The following is a 17,948-nucleotide window of genomic DNA, read 5'->3' on the forward strand; positions in this document are numbered from 1 at the left end:
TGACGGCGACTCCTAAATGTCTATCCCAGGTCGATGTTATGATAGGCTCTAATATGGCTAGCAAAACCGAACTTCGATTTGAAGGTTCGGCCACTCCTCGCCAGCTATGTTTCTGTTCCATTTACTACATGAGTTATAAAGGCCTTTCCATGTCTATCCATAGTCATTACCTTCAAAACCTTCTATCAATCTCTCCGTATGATACATAAATGTTATTAGGAAAATTTTATTGTTATGTAAGTTTCCATTCATTTTTCTGGGAGTTATGACACAGCGGTCGTTTACAACTCTTAGATCCGAAAAAATCTTCAAGGAAAAATAACCTACCTATCGCCGGCGACCTTCTTGTGCAAAATTCTACGTAAGTACTTAGGTTTCCTTTGAAAACTTAAAAAATAATTTGTAGCCACAAGACAATGGTAACCTTCCTTTTGTGTCATTATACAGCTGTACCACAAATAGCATCGGATCCAGTTATACCGGTGCGATTAAAATTAGATCCGCTGAGATTAACCGCAAACTACTTTTAAGGGGCTGTCTTGTTCTCGCGATTGAATAAGTATCTACTTTGTGATTATCTAAAAGCTACTTCAACGCCACTTCTCCCACGGATCTGATGACGCTTGGCAGCTACGTACAAAAGGCTCCTTAAAGTGCACACATCGACGGAATTTGGTCTGCGTCAAACGAAGGACTTTCTTCTAAATGTATTCTTTTCTTCGTCTGAATTCTAAATTCGAATTTAAAAACCAGGGGGTTAAAATAGCCATATCGAAGCAATTCATCTAAGAAAGCAATATTGGTATTTGACAATTGTTTGCATTGTGCACTTACTTTTATATGCGCAAATGTCAAATTGCAACATTGATGTGGCCATTTTAACCCCTCAGAACGTGAATAAAACAAGCGAATGCTAATCACTCCGCCTTACTATCAACAACCTATTATTTTAAAGCCAGTTGCAGCGGTGCAACAGTATCTTAACCGTCTGTCGCGGTTCGGATCTCGGATGTCAAGTGCCTGCAGTGACTCATCAGATGTCATTGCCCCCGCGCCTGCGCCGCTTTATTAGGCGAAACTTGTTTTACATGACGTAATAGCTGCAAATTGCTTTGTAAACTGCATAATGTCTACGTAATCGTATACAAATTCTATGATTTATGAATGTTGTCTTAATGAAGTGGCTACTGAATTTATTGGATGATTTACCATCCTTAAACCGGAATCGGTTCTAGTAGTGAGTTCGGATTTTCATTAACAGTTTCGAAACGTTTTACTCTCAATATATAGTGCATATATTTGGGAAAACTAGCTGTCACTGTAGATTTCCATTTATTCATTTTATGAATTTCCTATGCGGCATTGAGAGCTTCCCTCCCGAACTTCTTTCAAGAATTACAAAATGTAAGACTTTAATCCTACATCCAACTAAAGAAAAGAAAGCTAGGACTTGTAGGGGGGTTAAAAAGGCCACACTGAAGCAATTAATCTAAAAAGCAATATTGCAATTTCACATTTATTGCGGATTTATAACATCATCTTCTATGTGGCCTTTTTAACCCCCCTACAAGTCCTAGCTTTCTTTTCATTCGGTATTTTATTTGTGTACTTATTTTAAATATTCAACTTGTTTATTTATAAATCCCGATCGCTCGTGCTTGCTCGTTTATTTTGCAAGCGTCTATACTAAGTGCCTATTTAACAAAGCTACCCGGTTACATTCATTCTAATTAGAGATCCTTCGAGTATTAATCAGACGCCCACACGTTGTGCAAGGCCCTTCAAGGATACTTGTACAATGAATGGAATACATTCCTCTGCCAATTTCTGTGGAGATGCTAATTACAGCGTTCGTATATGAAGGAATGTGTTCAATGAGATTCCGTTGAAATGTTTTGAATTATGATTTAGTAATTAGATGATGAGGCTGGAAAAAGTGCGAAAAGAAATGTAAAAAATGAAAAGGTAGGTGTATAAAGTGTTTCGTGGATAATTTTAATACCAACGCCCAATCTGTCCCTTTAATATCCGAGGGATTTTACAACATGCCAAAGAAGACAAACAGCTGAACGTGTTCTGTTTTTATTCGGTTTTAGAAACGGTTTTAAAAAACTATATATACTAAGATAAAGTTTTACAAGATACAGTAATGGAAGTTTTACTCGATCCCTGTTTCATTCATTTATCTTTAGGTAAGCTTTGAGTGGTTGACGCAGTGTTTAACTTCTTATGCCGAGTACATAAACACTGTTTCCTTTCTTTGATTGACTACCGTAACATCACTCTCGATTGATTTGCGTAGATTGCAATCACATTTAATCTATGAGCTAAACAATACGACAAAAGTCCATACTCTACGTAAGTTTACAATGCCTTTATCCCACTCTATGGAGGGTCGGCTTAATATGTATTTCTCTTCCATTCATAGATAAACTTTGTTTTTGTTTTAAAAACCCAACTACGGAAAAAAATGCGCTCTAAAAGCGTGAAATAATGAAATATTTCTTCGATTTTTTTCCGAATGGTGATTAGAAGAATTCTTAGGACAGATTGGCATACTACGACCGTTTTAGAAGTAAGAGGACATGTGCATTCATACATAGCGGTCACACACATAACCCTCCTTTTTGCTTCGCCGCAGTCGGGTAGAAATTAGACCCAGCTCTACCCAACCAAATTATAAAAGCGAATATAAATCAAGTCAAATAGTCCAGGTTCTGATAACGCACATTAAACGCCCTTCTAATATGTAGCGATTAGACTGACATAATGTCCTTTATATGTAGTTTGTCGTACTAATTCTCCTTTGAATAACATATTCAGAGTAGAGCAATCGTTGAAACAGATCTATTAACTGAGTATCTAGTCACAGATAGTGTCAGCGTGATAGTTATGAGTGTGGCTACCATTTGCGAGTTCGCTCGACTGTTTGTTATGTCTGTCGTTCTGTATTTACGAGTAATTAAGATGTTATATTGCACTAGGAAGGGATTTGTATTGGTGAAATGTTACCGTTTTTTGACTATTTATGGACGATTTATTTTAACATGTATTTTGTCGTATGGTAAAGTAACCGCTTCCTGTGCGAAAGTAAAAAAAATCTAATCTCACACTTTAAAGCGTCCCTTTGTTTTAATAAGGCATATTTGAGGGAAACAAAAGTCTTCTCTGTGTTATTGGTTGTGCGCGATGAATCATTATCTAGACACTTCCTAGTTACAACGGAGATTTATGAATCCCGGTGAATACACATACTGTTTTTGTACATCCATATATCCTACATTTTTCCACTCACCCTCATCAAATCTTTGCAATTGTTTTAACTGTTTTACGAATGCAGGCGGTGCCTGCGGAACGTAGGGATCTTTCGTTTTAGTGAAAATTGTAAATCTAAACTCTTATTGTTAAATTATGTGTTCGTAGAAGTCGACTGATTGGTTGTGGCATTTCATAATGATGGAACATGTTGATTCGATGGCCTGTCACCATATGGCTATTCTTCTCTGGTGTGGATTGTGAGATCAACGAACGACCTCATCAGCATTGATGTCAATGTTACTATTAAGCTGCCAATGTCTCCTGATATGGCTTATGTAACGACTATATACTTACTTAAGTAAATAGAAGCCGGGACCGACTGCTTAATGTGCCCACCCTAGCACGGAACATCTTACTTACTGCCAGTCAGTAAGCATTATTGTCTTTTAGATGAAATGCTTCGATGTGGCCTTTTTAACTCCCCTGTTCTGTCATCATATCCCGATTTACGGGGTCCTTTTACCTAACCTGAACCTGTTACCATAACTATACAAGATAAATAAGCAGAGTTAAGAGTAGTCCCGTAAGTGCCGAGTATGCGTTACGTATGTCGACAGGTGCATTTGCCTAACGAGAGGAAGCGGGGATAGAAATGTACGGTATTTCATAGATTACTGTGTTTCTTGTGCCTCCCTGCGGTTACTACCGGATTTCTTACGCGATGCATTTGAATTCACCTACTATCCTTGTTAAGAATTACCTAGAGAAACTTTATAAACGTTTGAAGACGTAGGTAATAGGCAATTATTTATAAAATGCAAATTCATTCAGTGGTTCTCTAGCTTAACCAGACATAATTGGACAGACTTCCTTGTATTATAATAATATGCATGGTAAAATGAGTTACTACAGATGATAAGTTCAAAAGTATGGATGGCAACTTCAAGAGTATGGATGGTAACTTTAAGAGTATGGGTGGTATGTTCAAGAGTATGGATTATCAATTCAAGAATATTGATGGTAAATTCAAATAAGCATCTCTTATATTATGGTGAATCAGTTATTTACTTATTAATTGGGTTGTCCACTGGATTGTTAGTCTGCAATCTATAGAGGAATGGCTTGGAAAAGTGTGATACTTAATAATAATTCTTATTATAATCATGATTGTTATCATTGATCATATCTCAATAGCCTAAAAGTTAGACAGTCCCGTTAGAGACATGGTCCGTATAATAACACTTTTTTATTTATTCTTCCAAACAATGTGGAACAATCAATTTTAATAGCAGCAATTAACAACTTAGTGACAACTTTAAAAATTGGACAGTATCCCAAACATTCAATAGTACCTTTTAATTGGTATTTAGACTTTTATAATTGATATTAAAACCTGTTTAGTGAATTTAAAAGGATTTTAGACTTATAATTGACTATTGCAAGCAATTTCAATGTACTCAAGTAATCGAGACAAAATTGTATGGTTGAACTGTAACGACATTATTTTAACAAGCAGGAAATTACAGAGTAATTACTCGTTAATATGTCTAAGTACGTATATGTATTTGACAATTTATTGACAACGATTATCTAGAATAATGTAAAATATAGTAATAAAAAATGTATTTGGTTATTTTTGCGTTTATCCCTATTTTGGTGGAATTGCTGAGTGAAGACTCGGAGAGTAATAGCTGCAAGTATTCTTCTATCTCCCTCTATTTGTAAACTTAAGACAAATATGAGAATTCATAACAGTATGATGTTTCGTTTTTTGATATTGTAGATACTTTAACAAAAATGAAATAATTTTCAAATTTATTATCTAATAATTACATCAAACAATAACATACATACATACATAAACTCACGCCTATTTCCCACCGGGGTAAGCAGAGACTATAGAATTCCATTTGCTTCGATCCTGACACACTTCTCTTGCTTCCTCCACATTCATCAATCGCTTCATACACGCACGCCGGTTCAGAGTAGATCGTATTAAACCTTTTCTAAGGACATCCCCAATTAATAATAAAATCAAATCAAATATACTTTATTGCACACAAAGAAAACATACAAACATTTTTAAAACATTTAGCAACAGTACAAATGGGGTATAATTTTCCATTATTATCTGATTCCACTAATCCGCAGTTGAACAGCATGGTGGAGTTCATTCAAAGAAGGTGTGTGCTCAGCATTGGGGTGTATAATTATAGGCTATTTATGTTATACTTGTTATTAAAATCCAAACTAGAGAAACATTTGCACTCAGAAACTCTGACACAATTTGAATTTGACATGTCAATCAGAAACAGGTCTGTGTCAGTCTGCGTGCGCGCAGTGAGAGCGAGTGTCACCGCGCAGGCGCGTTGCGACAATGCCGTCCGTGTCACGGACACCGCGGTGAATGTCCATGCGTGCACTACTTGAATAAAACATTAGGAGTCTGTCTGTCTTCTGGCAATAAAGCGTTTATGTTTCGGTTTATTTTGCAACTAAAATAATACAAAGTTGTAGCAGCCTTGTGCCAGTGTGTGAGGATTCATTTTGGTAAATCCGAAGGCTTTATACATTTTTACCCAAGAACTAACATGATCGATAAAATTTAGGACTTACATGCTCGTATAGGTATTGTGCTGTTGCTTTTGCAATAAACTATGAAAATGAATAAACGAACTCGATTAATGCAAAAAATACAGTCAATCAATATACAACGATTATTGACTACCTTTCTTTTCCTAGGTACAAGTTTCGTACTTGATGTGAGTTAGAATCTATTTCTATAGTATCTATATTTATTCGTAGATAACGGGCCCTATTTAGGACACCATGAAGGTGCCGCCAATAAAGTGTATCCAGTTGATACCTTCCCTGGTTTCGTTGCGCAACTGTTTATTTGTTTGTGGCGCCACCAAGGTATCCAAGTAAGATAGGGTCCACATAGATCGGCAAGAAACAGATTATAATATCTTCCCATCACTAATTTATAAGCCACCCTCTTGCCGGTGTAGCATTCTCCATTCTTGTCTATCAAAGGCCAACTCTTTCACTTCCTCATAAGATACGACGTCCACCTTCTCTTAAATCTGTTCCATGTAAGCTCTTCTTGGTCTTCACCTTCCTGTCTTTCCTTACTGTTTATTCTTTTTCATAATACCTTAGCGGGCGTACACAAGAGCTAAACAAACCTTTCAATAGCTTCTAGTTTCTCGCCTGGTAGCTGTCTCGACTCTGGTCACACCGATAGTCAATGATAACATGGTTCTTAATGAATGAAAGAAGAGAAGAATGAAGCATTTGTTATTTGGATACGGATACAGTGTTCCATTGTTTACAGTGGATCATCACTAAGTAAAGGAACACTGTCCACTTAAAACCACTTATCAGTGAAGATATCCCCAACCGACCCATAGTCACACCGAGTTACCACACCGGTGTGACTATGGACCAATAAAATGATCTTCAGTCACAACATAAGGATATTTATCCAACTAAGCGGCGTTATACTGTGTGAGTTTTATAATAGTGAGAACTGAAATGAAGGGAGAAACTTATATTTTACCGATGGAAAAAATAATATTCAGACAAATGTAGAAATGCAAATTACGCACGTGTGCGTTCGTCCTACAAAAATATTCCCTTTTTATTTCAACTTTAGTTCCCATACTTAGTAACTCGCTGGTTGACGCCCCGTGCGTTCTATCTCGATGATTCTCTAGCCCGCTATCCGCTAGCACTCAGGTCATTGCCTAACTCTCATAAATCGTGGGATATTAAGTGCAGATCATTCTGCGTGTTGCACCGCCATATTTCAAATAAACGCGGTATATATTTCGTTTTCAAGCCTGATTGTCTTTTGTTACAAGTTGGAGAGAACATGAGACGTTATTCTTAAAATAAATTTAATGCGGTTTCATAATATATTTCTTGAGCCTGAATTGTGAGCTTGGGGTTATAAAGAAGATTTATTTATTTATTTATTACTTCACAAGATATTACTTACTTTAAAGATATTTTATTACTTCACTTTCAAATCATAAATCAAATGTGAACAATTTACTACTTATAGTATTTGACATGATAATTAAAAATAAAACGATTATTTACAACAGGCATAAGTATAATGGCAAATACGCAATCGTATTAATACACGCAAAATCTTTAATTTGACTTGCTATTGAACTGCAAAAGCCATTGTAGAAGTCAAATAAAAAATCATGTAAACAAAATTACTGAAATGTTATTCAAGAGGTTAGAGATTCCAAATTATACTCTCACATGCAATATACTCGTCTCATATACAATACGAGAGTGTATACTGAAGACATTGCAGTTATAAATAAGGTAGCCTACAAAAGTGCACCGGACTCAGTTGACAATTAGGACGTCAAATAAGGCCCTTTAAAACGTTAAATGAATAAATCCAAAAAAGTCTGTAAAAGTATAAAAATAACCCAGACGTCCTTGTGAAGTAATGCCACTCCTACACGCTCCAGTTTGAGACTGCACTTTCACTATCATTGTGCGTTTGCGCAATCTACAGCACGCATTATATCTGATACTGTCTGGCCGAAAGTAATTAGCTACATTGTGCTTGAATAATCTAGAATCACGATTGGTGTTATAAAGTGTTATTGTTATCGCTATTAATCATGAACTCTAATATTAATTTATTAAATTTTAGTAAATTGGTTATCTAACACTATTAATATGTTAAACCCGAGTCAGAAATAGTATGTGGAATAACTGCACTAATAGGCACTTGTTCCCAAATACAATACACTGAATAAAGTTCTATTTACATGACGTGAATTCCAGGCGTATTTGTCAATAGTAGCAATAGCACAGTAACATAAACAGCAGTAGTAGTAATAGTCATCACCATCATCATCATCATGTCCATCCCATATATCTATCCCGGGTTGCTGTTGTGAAACCGAACTTTGACTTGAAGGTCCGGTCACATGGCACACAATAAAGCTGGCCTGATGAATTGAGTGCGAAGTTATTGGAGGGTTTCAGTCGAGTCTTCCGTATTTGGCGCTTTGCGTTCAGATCTTGTAAATGCTACCCTTCAAATAAATCCACGCTCTTGTGAATGGAGTAGTTATAGTAGCAGTGACACATCAACCGTTGGTCCCGGTTATTACTTACTGATGTAAGTACGTAGGCGTTACATGAGCCATGTCAGGGGCCATTGGCGGCTCAATAATAACCCTGACACCAGGGTTGATAAAGTTGGTAATCCACTTCACAATTCACACGATAGAAGAAGAAGAGTAGCAATATTTTTTTTAGATACAAATACATTTGATCACGCCCACGACTTTTTCGTATACTTTGCACTATATTTCACACATACAATAAACATATTTACCACTGTTAAAAATAAGAAAATAAAAAATTTGCTGTCGACATTGACAAACTGGGCACAATCCGCTCATTCTTGGCCTAATTTTATAAATACTTATCTCGAGCCGACACCGCAAGTGAGATAAAAACTACGTTTCTGAATGTCCAACAAGATCAATAAAGATAGATTACCTAAAATGATAAAACACTGGTTGAAATTGTGCACCTGGCTGCCTTTTGCTTTTTGTCAACAACAAAAGATTAAGTAGAAAATAATTCACTAAATCATCAACCGTAGAGAATCACAAAAACGTCCATAATTGAATTCAAATTAATTTTATTACGCCGGCAAATTACAACTAATTATTCTGCTTATTAAAATTTACAAGCTTAATAAATAAGTCTTTACACAGTACACAGTAATGCTTGTAACTTATACTAGTACACTTTCAGTAACATTACAAACATTTCAAGTAAACTTTGGTGTTAAATACTTACTTAAGGTAAGTTTAAGGATGTTCCAATTTACCAAATCAAACTATTTATAAACATGATTAAAAATAAATAAAAATTAAATTATTAAATGGAACTATCATCAGCCATTTATCAACACCAACATTCGTATCTGCTACCGTGTTGATAACAGAGTCAAATGCAAAGCAACATAGTAATCTAATTTGTATTTACTCTAATCTAAATATCCAAAATATCTAGTATATTAAAGCCTGGTTTTCTTTTCTTTACAATTTTTCGAATTACTTCTTTCTTTTTCCCTTTCTCCCTGGACGGGCGCGAGGGTCGGTCATCGTCGTCATCGGGGTATCGTGGTCGATCGTACTCTTCATCTTCTGGATAATAATCCGGCTCATATCTGGGTGGAGTCTTCTTCTTCTTCTTTGGTACCCAATATTCTTCTTGATCTTCATTTGAATATAATTCAGGAATCTTATGAGGTCTATACTTTTTCTTAGGTCGTAGCGGTAAATCATCAGGGTACAAACTCTCTGGTGTAGGTATATCGGGAATGTAAGGATACTTATACTTAGATTTGAAATCTTCAAAATTTGGGATTTCACCAATAGAATATGGGCTCAACAGTTTGCTGTAATCTATACTTGGTCCCTCTTTTGGCAGCTTTCCTAAGCCATATGGGTTTAGTTTTTCGAATTCTAGGTTTGATGGTTCGAATTTTTCAAAATTATCCCTGAAAGGATCATGTGTAAACGAAGGATATTTTAACTCCTCGCCCACGTTGGTATATAGGCTGTTAAGCGGCTTCTTATGTTTGTTTTTACAATGCGGGTCTAGATCTAATCCAAAATGCGAATGAGATTCACTGTGAGCACCGGTTTCATCATGCGGATGTTTTATGCTGATACTGTGAGAAAATTCGCTGGACTCTAGATCTGATGGGTATTTGGGCTTTTTCTTGGCTGAATAATCTTTGAACACCGTGTCAAAGGGGTGTTTATTTTTCTTCTTATCAAATGGTGTGTAGGAATCAAACTCTGGTTCTTCGGAAAAATCGTAGAATTTGCCATAGTCCCTCATAGCCTTGTCTTCCATGGCGCGGCCGACGCTCTGTTCAACTTTTTCGCCATCGTTGTTAACTACAGCTTGGAATCCGGTCTTTGGATTGGCTGAGTACTCTACAGTCCGCATAGAGCCGTCTGGTTCTAGCACACTGTAGTGACCTGCAACAATGAAATCTCTTTCGCAATATGGCAACATTTAAATTCTTACAGATAATTTGAAAGTTGGTCGGCTCAAACACTTTCTATTGAGTATGATAAAAATCTCAGCAGTGTTATCTTTTTATAACGGTTTCTTTATCAAATTACAGAATCACTGATTTCATTCGATTATTTTATGTAAAGTCAAGTATGTAAGTGCGTATTTTATCATGCTATATACCAAGCGTGATAAAATAATATGTATATGTAAGTGAATGCCTTACACTTCCATAGTCTTTTTACCAGACCTTTTGAGAGGCATTTGGCTAAATAAAAACCCTGACACTTCAAAAGAGGTAGAATTACGTATTTACAAAAATGAATTTCCCTTGGTCGACTTTCCTAATTTCACTCTTCAAATCAAATCAAATCAACAACCCATCTGTTTTTTAAATTTCCTAATAAGTAGTTTTCTTTATTTCCGTAAATACTTAAATTACAGAATACTGTAGTTTTGAGTCGCGGATAGGTAGATAATATTTAATGATGCCAAGAATAACCTTTATTTTTTTTTTCTGATGATGCCAAGAATTACCTTTAACAGTGTCACCATCCTTCTCCTCCCACACCGCCTTCACGTCGCCGGTGCTGCCGTCGGCCACGCCATAACTGAACGAATAATTTGGATTTCCCTGAAAACAACCAAGCGCACATATTCAACTGATTAACTTTTTACACACCACAATTACATCGTAATAGCTTAAAAACGCAAAAAAATCAAGAAAATGTGTGAGGCGATAGCTTGCGTGTGTCAATTCGGTATTTTACTCGTAAAGACATTTCATCGCATGCCGACCGATTATAGTTTAGTATTCTGAATATACAATGAGCAGTTTAATCGTTTCCATAATGCGGGTATGTGAGTTGCGACGTAATTACAATTGGTGTGAGTGTGGGGTGTCAGGCTGTCCGTCAAACTACTGGGTGTAACGCGCGCGTTTATCACTCTCGATCACGACGCGTTGCTCAATGCTTATCTAACGCGGGCCAACCGTAACAATAATGTACGTATCCCCTTACAAATTCCATGCCTCATTAAATGGCACTCGATCTATCTATAAAATCTTTACAACCGTCCGACACTTGAGAAATTTGAGCGACAATTCACTTGCAGCGTAAAAAGCCTTTGGAATTTTAATGAAGAGCTGTAAATTGTACTTTCTGTTTTCTACTTCAATTCTAAATCGTTCAATTATACACTAGATTTACCACTACTACTATAAGCGAAGTAATGTTTACAAACAAGGTGTAAATGTCAGTGGTTGGCCATCGTAAGTTCAAGACGAACGAGACGAGTCGGCGCGTGCGCATCGTAACTCAATGTCAATGACTGATTCATTCGCTTTCAACCGCTTCCGCATACATTCATGAAGCTGATCACGTAATGCGAACGAGTATCACTTGCAATCTTTTTGACTAAACGTTTGTCGTTATTTGCATTTTTTGTATTTATTATCTAAAGTATTTTTACAGTACTTAATTCGATATTTGAATTGCAATTATTTTGCAGTCGATTGTTTTGAAAGATATAGTGTTCCAATTAGGTACGAAATCGTACCTATTTAATGTTTGAAATAAGAACCTGTCGAATATAGCGCATGATGCGGTCAGTAACCTAAAGACGTTACACAAACTCTTGTTAATAGAATCTTATAAAATTGCAATCTGCATTTTTGAGTTACAAAAAGCTCATAATAATAATCTAGTCTTGCAGGTTGAATACATGAACACTTTTACTGGAACTGGTTTTGTCGCTATAGAGAAAAGTGGGTGAACAACACTGATACAGGCTCGAAGCAATATAGTTTCGACATTTGCCGGCCACTTTCGATAACTATTTTGTATACCGCGATATATTTCGTCAAAGATAAACTGTAGGTATTGGCCACTATGTAAATGACTTCATACTTGTCACAGGTTAAGTCAAGTGTTGCGGAATCCTGATTTAGTTTTAATTTGCTGCTTTTAGCGATTCGTTGGCGGGTTAGGATAATGAAGGTCGTATGGTTCCGTCTAAAACTACGCGATAAAGTGAAGTGTAAAAGAGACATTACTATCATTGTGCGATTTTTTAGATCTATTTTAGGATGCTAATTAACTAACAACAATGGCTAGAGATCATGGCGTCAATTATAAATAACATAGCTTCACTATACAGGGTGTTAGTGACATCGTAATGAAAACTTTTAGGGATGATTCAAACCATGATTCTGAATTGATATCAAGTGGAATTTTCCGTCGCCAAAGCATGGAATTGAAAATAATTAAATAAACATCAAAATTATCATGAATCATCCGAAAGGAAATTCCACCTGATATCAACTCAGACTCACGATCTGAATCATCCCCCTCAGTATTCGTTACGGTTTTACTAACACCAGTACAAACTTGTATGATTATCTTTACGCACTTGTACGGGGTGTACGTGACGTCGTAACGAATAATGAGGTGATTCAGCTCATTATTCTGAGTTAGTATCAAGTGAAAATTTCCATGGCAAAAGTATAGAATTGAAAATAAGTAATTTAAAAAGACACTTGATATTATTAACACAGTATAACATAGTACATTCAGTATTCGGTACGGTCACGAGAACTAATATGTATACACTTTGAAACCATGTCACATTGACTTTTTTGACAAATTCAACCGTAAGTCTCATTAAACGTCAAATATGATACTGCGACAGGGTTCTAAAGTGGGTACATCATATGGCTCATGACTGTACTATGTCATTAACACCCCGTACAAGTGCATAGTACATACACCCACTCCTCACCAGCTACATTTAAGTCCCATTTTCAATGTCCCATATCCCATCTCGTAGTCAGTTATATACCTATATTACGTATATATAACTACATAATTAAATATTTTTAATGGGTGAATCTCAGAATTTCAAGTTTGGTGGCGAAATTTCATGTTGTTTTTTCGTGAAAAATTGGGTTCCGACATGAAAAAGATCCAAAAGGATCCTCGGTTCCGACATGAAAAAGTAATTTTTCAATTCCCAATTTCCCCAATTCTTCGCGAAAAAGTTATGTGACAGTTCGCCACCAAACTTGGCACATTTTGTTATTCACTATAATAAGTAATAAGTAAACTACGGTTCTGTCATTTGCACATCCAATAGGCTCTTTGCACTTAGTCATATTTTATATATAATTTATATTTTTATAATTATAGATTCTAAATACATAGATAGTACCGGAATTTATTAAATAATCACTAATTTTAGTAATCACATGTCACTTTTGTAATATTTAAAGTGCAAGTCACCAAACGTTACGGAATGTTAACTATAGGTATGCTAAAAAGGAAATGTCAGCTTACTACCCAATAAAGAAAGCAAGGAGGATTAAATTATTAACATAATAATTATTAAAGAAAGAAAGAAAATATTTATTTCCATATTGGACGCCACATTTACAAATTTGAATTACAGAAATTAAAAAATTACATATTTTCATAAACCCACACTCATTGTTATCAAAAAACTATTACTTTTTAATTATATTTTGTGTATAAAGTACGTAATCGCTACATGAGTCTTGTCAAAGGTCCAAGGTGCTTCATTTATAACTCGTCATCGACTTAAGGACGACGCTCACGATCCTAAGGTCCCGGGTTCGAATCCCGATGGGGACATATCATAAAAATCATCTGTGTGGTCCCCAGTTTGGTTAGAAGATTACAGGCTGATCATCTGATTGTCTGAAAGTAAGATGATCCGTGCTTCGGAAGGCACATTAAGTCGGTGGTCCCGGTTACTACTAACTGATGTAATTGAGTAATCGTTACATGAGCCATGTCAGGGGCCTTTGACGGCTCAATAATAACCCCGGCACCAGGGTTGATGTAGTTGGCAATTCACCTCACAAACCACACAATAGAAGAAGATCGACGTAACTCATAAAATTGTTGAAAAGTGAGGTGTGGGTACTTAGTTCATCTTGCGATGGACCTCTGACTACCGGAATTGGGAGAAAGTTGTGTGTTTATGTTATATTATGTGTTTTTATATATTATTAGTTTTTATTATTATGTTATATTATATATTTGACGTGACTTACTGTAGATTTGTCGCAGATGAACTACTTGTTCGGAAACACACTGCGGCTGCGTGACCTACTGTATGTGGATTTATAAAATACTGCGATTTTTACTTGACTGCTACGCTGTAGTAACGCGACTAATTTTAAGGCGCACTTACCGTGGCTTGTCACAAGATTCATCTTTATACCTCTATCGTTGATTGTATTCTTTCTATTCCTTTTTTAATTTAATCCAAAAGATTTTTTTGTTTAAATTTTGTATTTCCCGTGTGTGCAATAAAGTATCTCTCTCTTACCTCATATGTGGCGTGTTTTGTTATTTCAAAATACTTCTACTTATTTTTTTTTTCTTTTAGGTAGTTACATCTTTTTGGACTAGACTAATATGTGTTGAGAAACTTTGTTTAATATTGATTCGCGTTAATTATGCCTTTAGGTATTCGCATTTACTTGACAACTTAAAAGCCGGTTCAACTTCTTGTTAATTTTCGCAAAATATTCATCAAAGTAATCTAGTTTATGAGGTGTGGTCTTACATACATACATAATTTTAAACTTATTTCCTACAAGGTAAGTAGGGACTCCGGATTTCCATTTTCGTAGATCTTACTATAATGATGAGCGACAAATTGACGTGATTTTTAATAAATAAATTGACGTGATATAGTTGAAGGGGCAGAGAGTGATATAGGCTACTTTTTCTCTCTTTCTAATCCCCACTTCCCTAAAATGGGTGGGAGTGGCAGTTGATATGGGTATTTCTCAATTTTCACGGTATAAAGCTAAAAATTGGTATGCGGACTATTTGTGAATAACAAAAAAGTCGTTTTTTTTTGAAATTGTGCCTCCAACCCCTTCAAAGAGGAGGTAAAATTTTACATGGGACTTTTCGCAAGGTAGGAAGCTAAAAATTGTTACTAGGAACGGAACCGTGTTACCCGACTTTAACGCGAGCGAAGCTGCTGGTATAAGCTAGTGCTAAAATAAATAAATAAAAGGATATGATGAACTTTATAGTTACAGGTTACCGCACAGCTATTTCTATCAACATGACGTAGTATTTAAACGACTTTTAACATACTATTGCTAAGAATAATGCCTAGCAAGTAACATATAATTTCCCTATAGAGCCAGCATCATTCTCTTATTATGAATCTTTTGTACTGGTAGTTAGTATCTGGTTGACTACAGCAGTAGTTAGTTTCTATTTGGATGATAGCATAACCACATAACATAAACTCACGAGTATTATTCTAATCGGGGTAGTCAGAGGCACATTCATAGCATGATGAAGTACTAAGTACTTACGCCTGACCGAGCTTTCAGTTAGACCAATTTGAAGATTTGGGTGATTTGTTAGCTTTTGTCTAATGAGTCAGTTTGAAAAAGAAACTTGGCTTTTTAGTCCAGTTAATGGAACATCTGATTTGCCAATTTGTCGAGCCCTAAGGTCTTTTGCTCGGTAAAAAAAATAGGCATCGGACATGTTTAGATCCAGAAGGGCACGAACTTCGGCTCAGTACGTCTTCTAAGAATCTATATAGATCGTTTTTCTTCGATATTTTGTTGATATACTAACAGGGTGTAAGTGACATCGTACCGAATACTGAGGGCGATGGTTTAGCTAATGAATGTGAGTGTGATTTTCCATCGCAAAAGCATGGAATTCAAAATAATTAAAAAAAGGATCATTTGTGACGGAAAATTCCATTTGATATTAACTCAGAATCACGAGTTGAATCATTCCCCTGAGTATTCAATACGGTATCACTAACACCCTGTATTAAGTAGGTAGCTACCTAGCTAAACAACATAAGTACTTGTACGCATCATCTATTTGCTCTGAACGAGATTTCGCGTTCACTGCTCCGCATATAATGAATGATTCCACGTCATCTAGTGAAAATAGTACGCTCACTGATGAGTAATATTCATGATGTTGAGTGACATAACAGTACGAGATGATAATTAATGATGATCACATTCGATAGACCGCTGATGATTAATTACAACGTTTGATGAATAAACGCTTACAGGTGTAATGTAATCTTTAGAAACGTGGCGTTGGAAATGAAAGCTGCTTTTTTTGTATTAAAGAAAAAACGTACCTACTCAGCTGCTTATCACACCGGGCTTGGTATAATATGTATCAATCATTGCATATCAAATGCGATGATTACTGAATCACAGTAAGAAAATGAAAGCATCATATGTAGGTGAATAGTAGCTGGGTCCGATTATGCTCTCCGAAGTATGCATCGTTCTACTTTCGGACTATCGGATGATGATCCAGGAATGTCCTAACTAGGGATTACAAAGTGACTTTTTATGATTATGTTACGACTGAGATTCGAAAACGGGACCTCCGGATTGTGAGCCCAACGCTAAGCCCAGTGCAACTACTCATCTACGAATGTTGATTCAATTTGTACTTATAACAAATAAATCCATAGGATATGGCTAAAAAAATCCACTTCAAAAATGATGAACTACAATCTTCTACTACTAAAAACTACACGATTCTTATATTAGAACTTCATATCTGAAGTAGCTTCAAGTTGTCTTCTGGGGTTTTAAAAAATCAATTCATCTTAAAAAGCAATATTGCTATTTTTGACATTTGTCTGCATTGCGTTATTTATACACAAAATGTCAAATTGCAATATGAGATTTCAAGATGAAATGCTTTAATGTAACCTGTTTAGGACCCCTGCTTGTGGTTCTGCCCACTCGTTAAGGATTATGTGTGTATGTAGTGCATAAACGGTTCAATTTATATCTGTCGTACTTTTACGACTACGATTGCTATGTACTCCAGCAAGTATTAAATGAATAAGTAAAAGTATAATGATATTATAAACGTTAATGATTACTCACTGTGGATGTCTGGGTTTCATCATTAGTTGCTATCAGTTCCTCTTCCTGACATTTCAACACCAACAGATTTGCCAAGAGGACCTAGAAAATCATAATAAGTTCTTTTTAAAAAAAATACTCACTAAATTTTAAATATGGAATTACATATTTGTTACTTCTTACGAAATAGATTATTGCTTTTATTTGATTGGCAAATACAGCTTCAGATTCATAATAATTATGAATGTAATTGGGTAATTTATTAATTTCAACTGACCGAATTTTAAAGAGTAATTTAAACATCATATTATTTCAGTCAGTCGTTTTGATTATAATTCCATTGAACATCTTTTCCATTTTTAAATACATACGTATATAATTATTATTATATAATTTATAACTCTTTATAACTTTCAACCAAAAACTTTTCTTTCTCTTAAAACTGTAAGTACAAAGTACATGTATAAATTGAAATTTGTATTTTGTATTATTTGTGATTTCATATTGGGACATCGTTAAGTACAAGTAGTAGTACCTAAGTACGAAATTCACTTACCAACAACGCCAAAGCCTTATCCATGACTGAGATCACTCTATCACCATGAGGAGAATCACCGACACCAAACCAAAACCATAACACAATTATATTTTATTATTTATTTTTTTTGTAATTATTAGGTAAAAAATGTGTGAA

General features: G+C 35.5%; 1 protein-coding gene across 1 annotated transcript; it reads right to left on the reverse strand.

The window, feature by feature from the left end:
- Window positions 1–9,159: 9,159 nt before the first annotated feature.
- LOC126367063 (uncharacterized) lies at window positions 9,160–17,948 on the reverse strand. Its single transcript, XM_050010456.1, has 4 exons — window positions 17,811–17,948; window positions 17,276–17,356; window positions 10,879–10,975; window positions 9,160–10,304 (listed from the first exon to the last, which is right to left on the reverse strand). Exons 1-4 carry the CDS (start codon window positions 17,832–17,834, stop codon window positions 9,304–9,306), a joined length of 1,203 nt encoding a protein of 400 aa, XP_049866413.1. The 5' UTR covers window positions 17,835–17,948; the 3' UTR covers window positions 9,160–9,303.

Source organism: Pectinophora gossypiella, chromosome 5, assembly GCF_024362695.1.
Source record: "Pectinophora gossypiella chromosome 5, ilPecGoss1.1, whole genome shotgun sequence".
In the NCBI taxonomy this organism is placed as follows: domain Eukaryota; kingdom Metazoa; phylum Arthropoda; class Insecta; order Lepidoptera; family Gelechiidae; genus Pectinophora; species Pectinophora gossypiella.